A 10,401-nucleotide genomic window follows, 5' to 3' on the forward strand; every position below is an offset into this window, starting at 1 on the left:
TGAGTCAACTCAATGTGTCAAGCCAACAATCAACTTGCTTAGAGCAGTCAGGTGCAAGATTAGAATTTTCCTACTTGTTTCTGAAATCTTGCGGTTTCAACTTGACAAGTTTTTTATACATTTGGAATCTTGCGGCCCAATCGTGCATTTTTGTTAACAATTATATAAGAGGTAATTCATCTGGCATAAATCTGGTGGGTCTGGTAATGGTGGGAAAGCTCTAGTCATGGCCCTAAGGTTAGAAGTTTTCCATGCTTGGTCAGATGGCTGTCATTTGGCTGACATCAGTGATAAGTATTGTGTCAGGCTGTCACTGTCAGCCCTGCTAAGTGATGGCTGACATAAATATTGTGATATGCAGGTCAAATCTTGATTATTGAGTATAATTTTTCAAAGATAAGAGGTGTAAATGAAATCAATGTTTTGCTTGTGATTTTTTTTTCAAGTTTATTTGATTTTGTCATTGCATTGAAATGTATTCATGTTTTGAAGCTATATGAGTTTCTTTCCATTTTCTGGGATTGTGAGGTATCCTAGTATGACAGAAGATTGATGAATGTGATTCCAGACTCTGACTTACCCCTTATAATTCACTCTAACACTCAAATTCATTCTTAATATTTTCCATGGAATTCCCTCAATTTTCATTTTTCTGAAGTAAATATATCTTTCTCCAATAATGACTAGTGAAAATTGTAGCATGCAGCAGCCATGCTCTCTAAGTTACTCTGGTGTGGATCATGTAAATGGTGAGAATTAATTTTATATCTTACTTCTCTGCACTTGTGATGATCTTTATAATTAATTAGCTTGTGATGATCTTTATAATTAATTAATAATAAATTCATGCTGAATTATAAAATCATGATGGATGCTGGTTTAATTTCTATTACTGACAAATATCAAATTAGAGTAAGAAGTACCCTTGATTACAGTGGGTGGAAAAAGTATCTGACAGAGGAAAAACTTTATTTAATTAAAGCTTATGAAACAATATAACATAAGCAAAGAATATTCTTAGGTAAATTTACATGGGAAATATAAATTATCAAAACAAAAATATCATTAAATGTTGACATGATGATTGCAATTTTGTAAACATCAGTGCTCAAAAAATGTCTTAATACATAAACTAATATACTTACTACATTGACATTGGGCATTTAGTAGCCAAAACTGCTTCTAATCAATTGGAATACATGTTCACAATATTAACCCATATGATAATGGGAATTTTAGCCAACTCTTCTTTGCATATTTCTTTCAATTGGATAAGATTTTTTTGGATCTCTCTCCTGTACCCTCACTTTCAATTCCCACCACAGGTGATAGGCTTGGCCATTCCAATTACTTGATGTCCCTCTCCTGAAACCATGCAAGAATTGCCCTAGCCATGTGCTGAGGGTAATTGTCTTGTTGGTTTAACCAACCTCAAGGAATGTTCAATTTTTTGGCTGACATCACGAGACATCTCAAAAATGCTCTGATACATTTCATCATTCAACCTGCCTTCTATGATTTCCAATTCCCCATGGCCTACAGAAGTGAAATGATCCCAGAGCATTATGCTGCCACCTCCAAAATTCACTTTTGGATGATATTCTTTGGGTGAAATGCCGAGTTCTTGGGTCTCCAAACAGGACTGACACAGTTCCCACTAATCAACTTAATTTTAGTCTCATCTGACCATAATATTTTATCCCAAAAGCTTGAAGGTTTACTCACATGTTCTTTAGCTAAGTTCCGGCAGTTCTTTGCGTGAATTTCCTTCAAAATGGGGTTTTCTTGGTGACCAAGAAAGGAATCTTCTCTCTCAAAGAACTTTCCTAATTGTAGTCTTGCAAACATTTGTCCCATTTGATTGCAAGTCTTTTTGCAGTTCAGAGAAAGTCCTTCAAAAATTAGTCTGTACTTTTCAAACTGAGCTCCTAGCTGCATGGTCAGAAATTTTTGTAGGATGCCCTAAATGATGGAATGATTTCCACCTCTGAACAGTATCACCAACTGTCAAAATTGGGATATTTAACACAGCTGAAATTTTTATATAATGCAAACCATCTCTCTGTAGCTTAAAAATTGATTTTCTAGTTGGTTCTGACAATACTGTACAGGGTCTGCCATATTTATGGCAACAAATATTTGCTGTATAAAAATAAATTGGTTTCTAGGAGACTTTTCTTTTATAATGAAGCTTAATATCATCTATTAATTCATACATTTTATATTGCAGAAGTCTAAGGTGTCTAAATTTACTATTACTCATGGCAGTAGATAGAAATGCAATTGTAACCCTTCATGAAAAGGGCAAGAGTAATTCAGTCATTGCAAAAAATCTCCAAATTCGTCGTGAAACTGTGTGGAAGGTGGTAAAAAAATTCCAGGAAACTGGTGAAACATGCAATCGACCTGGTTAAGGAAGGAAACGAAGTGTCCGAACAAAACAATTGGTCAAAAACACAAGGGAGAAGTTGAGGAGAAACCCTCGTCGCTCAGCTGCAAAATTGGCTGCTGAAGCAGGAGTCAGTCAGACATCAATGCGTAGAGTCCTCAAAGATGACCTCAAAACCTCCCCTTACAAGACAACAATGCCAGGAAGTGAATGACTGCAGTTTGAGTGATGTCTTTGATGTTCTTTTGCATTCTACAAGATTCCAATGTTTTCTGATTTAGAATATTCCCTCAAACGTAATGGATGAGAAATTATTGCTGAATCAAATTCTTTTTCCCAATGTGTTGGATACTTTTTATACCTTGACTTTTACAAAATTGCAATTATCAAGTCAACATTTAATGATACTGTTGTTTTGATATGATATTTGCATTTCCCATGTAAATTTACATTAGAATAGTGTTTTTAGAGCATTTTCTCATATATGGAAATTATGCACTATTGTGCTCGCCATGTCCATCTGTCTGTCCGTCCGTCTGTCCTTGACCTCAAGTTTTTGTCGACGAGAAAATGCGCTCTCTGTCACTCACTGCAGTGAGTACCGAGTTATATTTTTTAGATTTTGTCGAATAAGCTTTAATTAAATAAAGTTCTTCCTTTGTGTTGGATACTTCTGGCACCCACCATATATCAAAATTAGATCAACTTTATATTATTAGTAATATGTGCTTCTTCAATAGACAATAGACTCCATAGAGTTTTTCTAATTGATGATGATCAAATTTACTTGAAGTCTTTCTTTTCTTTCAGGTAGCAGTCTGAAAACTCCATCACCAGTCAAGGTATGTATCTCTGTGTATGTGTGAATATAGGTATATATAATATTGATGTAGTTTGGCAGAAGTTGTTCTTTGATGCAGGTGTCATTAATTTTGAGTTCATATTGGCTACAGCAAGAGGGAAAATTAGGTTCTTCCTGTTTGTGTTCCTGTTCTGTGAACTGTAGCTCCATCCTGTAGAAAAAAACTATTCTGTGTATCATCAATTTTAGGTGACATTAATGAACTTTATTGAATCATCCATTGACTCTGCTTTCCATAATATTTCAACTATTTAATTAACATCTTGCAGAGAATAAGATCCAAGCATTCCAGTTTATGTGATGCAATTTTCCTGTTACTGTAGTTCCTTTAAATCTTAAGACTCCCTTCTCTTTTGAATGAAGCCTAGCCCTCTTTCATTTTAACCATCATTGCTGTTATTAAGTGATACCTATGTGTTATCCTGCATTACACATTTTGAATTTGTATGGTTTTAATAACAACTGCTTGTCAGCTTGTGTCATTTTGTTTTTTCAAGTCTTGTTTTTTTTTTGTTTGTAGTGGATCATATTTGTTCAAAGTAAGGAATCCATTAAGTTGTTTCATATTAGGGTTCAAAATTTGAGGAAAATCAGAATTTTTTTAATCCTTGTTTAGTCACAGTCAAACTTATTTATCAGTAGAATGAACTTGTGCTGATAGTTTACAGCTACTTACACATGCATGGCAATTTTCTAGTGTATTTTAATTTATTTATTTGCAGAATGGTGGAAACAAGCCTAATGAAGATGAACTGCAGTACCTGTTTTTGATACGACGCATCATCTCTGAGGGGAATGAACGCAAAGACCGAACTGGAACTGGTACCAAATCCATCTTTGGTGCTCAGATGAGGTTCTCACTCAGAGATGGTAAGGACAGTTTTGTAGTTACAGTAAGCATGCAAACTGTACCTAGCTTTCTGAAAATGAATGTTTTATTTGTCAACTGGAAATTTAAAAGCGAAGAAAACACCACAAAAATTTAGCATATCTCTTTTGAAAACGTTTCGGAGACCGTTTCAAAAAAACGTTTCAACTGTTATTATTTCAATGTGGATTAAATTGGCTGCATGTAAGGAAATAATTTCTTGAGCCTTGTACATATACAGGGTGAACCAGAATTAACTGACCCTTTTAATTTGTTAATAAATAAAAAACTAACAACGTTATGAAGTTGAAACTTGTTTTATTTAAAAGAACATTTTTATGGTAATATTGTATCCTAGTTAAAATATTGTATCCTATTACAATATTTTATTATTGTATTAGTTAAAATATTTATTATGTATTAATAATAGGTATTAATTAAAATATTGTATGTAATATTGTACTATCCTAGTTAGTTATTGTATCCTAAAAACTAGGATACAATATTACCATAAAAATGTTCTTCTTTTAAATAAAACAAGTTTCAACTTCATAACATTCTTAGTTTTTGTATTTATTAACAAATTAAAAGGGTCAGTTAATTCTGGTTCACGCAGTATATACCCACACGTGTTTTGGTCAATAGCCGGACAGGATTTTAGTTTGTTTTTAAGTTGAATCCTCTTTTAACCTATTCAGTTGAACTCCACTTTAACCCTCTTTTAGCCTTTTTTCCAACAGTCACTCGGACAGAGGTCGGAAATAAAGGTAAACAATGATTCTTGAAATAAAGTCACAGTTTCCCACTGCTTAAGGGACAAATTTCGAAGGTTTTAACATCATTTTAAACGCTTTGAAGCAATGGTATTTAAGACCATAATTTTTTCTAATTGCAACCTTCCATAGAATTTAGATTTTTGTTGCTCTTAAAAAAAAACAGTTTTTATGAAAACTTCTTCTGTATGTATGTATCTCTTTAGGTCTGCTGTAATTTTTACAGCTGTAGCTGTGATCTTCAGATTTTCTAAAAATTTGATTTCGAGACAGACAGCCTCTCTCAGACAACTATGAATTTCCGCAAGACCTGGGCTTTGCTGAGGACGTTTTTCCTTCTCTTCCAAAAGCAGTCATTACTTTTGAGACAGTACCTCTAGAAAGATGAAGCATTTGGGAAGTTTGTCACATTTGCACCTGCCATACGAGCACCAACAATTTTACTTCTTTAAATTCAGTGAGGTTTATCATTTTTGTAAATTTATGGTCACAAAAATTTTCTAAAAATAACTGCAAAAGCTTGAAATATCATTTAGCAACAACAATAAAAAAATAAAACATTAAAATGGGTCAGGTTTTTTTTTACCTGTTCAAAAATTATCATCTCAAAATGTTAGGCGTTTCCCCTATTGTGTCCAACCCCTGTACTCCTATTATAACAATAAAATCTTCCATGGGTATAGTACCTATAGTAAATACATTCTACTAATTGACTAATCAAGTGACTGAGTGGTACTACTACTTTTCAAGCCGAGTGGTGTGTAAATATTAAATTGGTAGCTTCCATAGGGTAAAACCATCTAAGCCAGTGGTTCCCAAAGTGGGCGATATCGCCCCCTGGGGGCGGTGGAAAGATCTGGGGGAGGGGCGATGAGGAAGAAAGGGGCAGTAGGGGGGCGGCAGTCCGCGAAGTCAGAAGTGTGTCCGTTTGTTGTACGATTTGTACACAACACGTGCAGAACATGACTTCAAATCGAATAAATTTTCACGAGCTAAAAATCACCGTTTGGTAGTGACGAATTTAAATTCCAAATTTCGTTCGAATCTGTTCAGTAGTTTGGAAGATTCTTTGATCACTTCGAATTCGGCCCATATCGCCATAAAACTCCCGAATGAAGGTGAAATTTAATTTTTTTTTTCACGAGCTAAACATCACCGTTAGGTCCTAATGAATATAGTCAGATGGGGTAAGACAGGACCGAAATCACTAACAAGCATGTAGCATCTATACCATGAATTAATAAAAAACCCTAAACCTATCACATGGTGTAGTTATGCAATGGGCTTCTAAGCTACAACTCAGACTTTCTGCATACAACATAGTTTTCTGTACAGATTAAAAAAAGTGAGCTGGTCCCATCTTACCCCACTGGGGTAAGATGGGACCGGGCATGGGGTAAGACAGGACCAACAAGTAATTCTTGTGTTACAAGGTTTTTAATAAAAGTACTAACCTGATATTCAATATTATCAATCTAGAAACACATTATTTGATTGCACAACCACTTGTTACATTCAGTGCAATTAGAATGCATGATATGGGCTGGTCCTTTCTTACCCCATGAAGGCTGCGATTCTGTCTTACCCCATTTGACTATACGTGTTCCAAGTTTTATCGAGCTGCGTTTATTAGTTTGGGATATATTCCTTGGTCGCTGAATTTGGAGATTGGCTGTGAAACCGGCAGCGAGTCCGGCCGTAAATTCTTTCGAGCCGTCTTTAATTTCTAGTGCTGAAACAGTTAAACTATAAAAAAATATATTGGTTTACTAAATAAGGTTCTATTTGTGAAATACACATTTGTGTTTAACCTTTCTCTTTTAAAATTGCAGCGTACTAGATATCAAGAAAGGGGCGTTTGTTTTTATATGTGTCTGTCGGGGGAGGGGGCGCTAGGGATTCACTTGGGAGCCAAAGGGGGCACCAGCCTGAAAAAAAATTGGGAACCACTGATCTAAGCCAACACTTACAAATTATTTATTTATTTTTTATCAAGCCATTTAAAATGATTCCTTCTACCTTTGACCATTCTTTTCCTAATTCCAAAGTAAATAATCTGTCTAAGGTTAAGGAAGTTGCTTTGATGATTCAAGGTAATTGAGTATATATGACTGATTGATTATTAATTCAGCTATTCTGTTTCAGGGCAATTTCCTCTCCTGACCACCAAGAGAGTTTTCTGGCGCGGGATAGCTGAAGAGCTGCTGTGGTTCATCCGTGGCAGTACCAATGCTAGAGAATTACAAGACAAAAATGTGCACATTTGGGATGGAAACTCCAGCAGGTTTGTGATCTTTGCTAATCAATAATTTAGTTTTTACTGAGCAAGTAATTGTTTCTGTCCCTGCCACCATAGTTTGTATTTTGAATACAGTTTGACAAAGGAGGGTAACATGTTAATTAAACTCACACAAACCAGTTTGACTATTCTCATGCTCAACAAATGATGCCATCATCGTGACTCCATTTAGCATGGCTTACGTTCTACAAATTTATATTTTTCAGAGAGTTCCTCGACAGCCTGGGTTTAACAAGCCGTGAGGAGGGAGACTTGGGTCCAGTTTATGGTTTCCAGTGGCGACATTTTGGAGCCAAATACACGAATATGCACGCGGACTACACCGGCCAGGGCGTCGACCAGCTCCTGCAGGTTGACTATTAAGTGTTGTTTGAAATCATACTGAAATTTTGTAATTAGGTATGCTGAGGCTCATGCCGGTGCCAGATATGAGTAAATTCATCAATAATGTAGTCTGTTTGTCCTTCCAGATCACTGCTCAAATTAAATGGCAATGCAAATACTGACTTGTGAAAAGAAAAGGAAGTCCACTTTAATTTGCTTACTTCTGTATATTGTCATCCGACTTGGGAAAGTAACTTATGTATTTGAGAAACAGAAATTCCGGACGACGAATTTAGTTTTCTTCATTATTATTATTACAACACTTCTCTTAAACTTCACTTCTTGTCTGTTTATTTGTCTGTCTGTCTACTACAAATCTTGTAATCGAAATTTAATACATTTCTACTTATCCTATCGATCTGAAATTTTGCACACTTGTGTAAAGTTGGAGACAATGCATGAATAAAATGTCAAAATAGATTATTTAAAAAATTTTTTTTTTCAAAATTAAAAAAATGGAAAAAATAATTTTGTAAGCTCCAAATCTTCTAACTGATATTTGACACAGTTTTACCTGTCTAATTGATCTGAAATTTTGCACACTTGTGTGAAGTCAGAGGCAATGCATGAATCAATTAACAGAATAAATAATTTTGAAAATAAAATTATATATTAAAAAAATTTATAAGTATTAAAAAAATTGGAAACGTTGATTTTTTTAATTTTCGAAAATTAGATGAGAAATTCATTGTACATCTGTAAGATTGGTCATACTGGATTCTTTGAAAGTGTTGTCTTTAAAAAGTAATTTTTAAACGTATATTATTTTTATAACACTTCTCTTTAACTTCACTTCTTGTTTGACTGTTTGTCTGTCTGCTACAAATCTTGTAATCGAAATTTAATAAACTTCTACTTATCCGATCGATCTGAAATTTTGCACACTTGCGTAAAGTTGGAGACAATGCATGAATCAAATGACAAAGTAAATAATTTTAGGAATAAAAAATTTTCGCTTTCAATATTAAAAGAATTGAAAAAATATTTTTGTCAGCTACAAATCTAAAATGATCTATGACACACTTTCAACTGTCCAATTAATCTGAAATTTTGCACACTTGTGTGAAGTCAGAGGCAATGTATGAATCAATTGATAGAATAAATAATTTCGAAAAAAAATTTTATATATTAAAAAAAAAACGAAAAATTTATTTTTTTTATTCGAAGATGAAATGAGAAATTCATTGTACATCTTTAAGAATGTAGATACTGGATTCTTTAGAAGTGTTGTCTTTAAAAATTAATTTTTAAACGTATATTATTCTGTTTGAAGTGACTATTGACATTGTCAATAATTCTATTTTTCAGCTCATTGAAAGAATCAAGACAAATCCCACAGACCGCCGTTTGATTTTGTCTGCTTGGAACCCAGCTGACATCCCTGAAATGGCACTGCCTCCCTGCCATTGCTTGTGTCAGTTTTACGTTGCCAATGGCGAGCTGTCTTGTCAGCTGTACCAGCGATCTGCTGACATGGGCCTCGGTGTGCCATTTAACATCGCCAGCTATGCTCTGCTCACCTGCATGATCGCTCAGGTCACCGGCCTTAAGGTACTAATCCATTTTTTATGGTGACTTAACTTTCTCTATTTTGTTTCACTTGATGAATACGAGTATTTAATCTAATTTCATCATGTATTAGGTATTTATGTGTTTTTACGCTGAGACTTTTATCCAAAATCTTGCTTATTTTAGTTTACTAACCTGAGGTTAGTTTTCCTGCTATAAACTTTTAGGTACCTAATAATCAACACTGACTTTGTCAGACCAAAGATGCGTGTTCTAAGTTCAATGCTTCATTACTCTGTAAGAACTTTTATTATTGAGCTTTAGTATCCCCATTCCTGTGCATTGCTCTATTTCTAGCCTGGCGAGTTCCTACACACGATGGGTGACGCGCACGTCTACATGAACCATATAGAGGCCCTGCAAGAACAACTGCTGCGCTCCCCACGCCCTTTTCCCACTCTCGTCCTCAACCCTGACGTGATGGACATCGAAAAATTCTCTATCGATGACATCAAAGTCCTTGACTACAACCCTCATCCTAAGATCAGCATGGAAATGGCTGTGTAATATTATTTACGTAGTATCCATTATGTAAGTCTTGAATATTTCAGCTTTTGTTCAATTAATTTTAGTTCATGTTATTTTTCCAGAAAATTTCATGAAAGTGCTTGTAAAAGATCTGAATGTATCGTGGAGCTCTCTGCTGATCGGGATTTAATTGCCCCTACTATAAAAGAGATCTAATAGTGATATTTTCTGGTGTCGCCCGTCAATATATACGACATACGTACGTGTATTTTAAAAGCTCTGATAATTTTTATTCATCCTTTTTATCTTGCATGCAATTGTTCAATTTTTCATCATATTTTCTTTTTGTTTTCATTATGCTGTTCCACATTGGAAATTTTGTAATACATTCTTCGGATTTTAGCTTAGTGATAAAAGTTATTCTTCTGTAGCTGTAATACTGCTACAGAAGAAACTAAGAAAGATACTAAAACTCGTTACTCAGTCGCCTGAAGTTCAGTGTCCGGTTAAGGAGTTATTGTTCAATTTCCAATGGATCAAGAGTTCTATCATTGACTCCTATCCCATAGGTACAGTCAAGCTCAGTTCCGAGTGTAGTGAACTATATGTTTCAAATCCCAACGCTATAAAAGTCCTATTAACAGTCCTGTTCAGTTTCGCGTGGAGCGATGTTCATTTCTAGTTGACTGTCTTGCTTATTTGAAAGTGCATTATTCTTTCATTTTGTTAGCACCCGAGCTCTTGCTCAGAATTATTTGACGATTTCATGCAATAAAAATGAAAATTTTA

At 34.7% G+C, this 10,401-nt stretch overlaps 1 protein-coding gene across 2 annotated transcripts; it reads left to right on the plus strand.

Moving 5' to 3' along the window:
• The first annotated feature begins 484 nt into the window (after window positions 1-484).
• On the plus strand, window positions 485-9,888 carry LOC108681620 (thymidylate synthase-like). 2 transcript variants are annotated; one of them, XM_018170669.2, is made up of 7 exons: window positions 485-749; window positions 3,200-3,231; window positions 3,974-4,121; window positions 7,038-7,176; window positions 7,398-7,542; window positions 8,884-9,126; window positions 9,442-9,888. In XM_018170669.2, the coding sequence occupies exons 1-7, from the start codon at window positions 680-682 to the stop codon at window positions 9,649-9,651; spliced, it is 987 nt and encodes a 328-aa protein (XP_018026158.1). In that variant the 5' UTR covers window positions 485-679; the 3' UTR covers window positions 9,652-9,888. The 2 variants fall into 2 exon arrangements, with proteins under 2 accessions (XP_018026158.1, XP_018026159.1); XM_018170670.2 differs by lacking the exon at window positions 485-749 and adding an exon at window positions 2,530-2,595.
• The last annotated feature ends 513 nt before the right edge of the window (window positions 9,889-10,401 follow it).

The sequence above is a fragment of the Hyalella azteca genome, unplaced genomic scaffold (assembly GCF_000764305.2).
Source record: "Hyalella azteca isolate HAZT.00-mixed unplaced genomic scaffold, Hazt_2.0.2 contig12864, whole genome shotgun sequence".
Classification (NCBI taxonomy): domain Eukaryota; kingdom Metazoa; phylum Arthropoda; class Malacostraca; order Amphipoda; family Hyalellidae; genus Hyalella; species Hyalella azteca.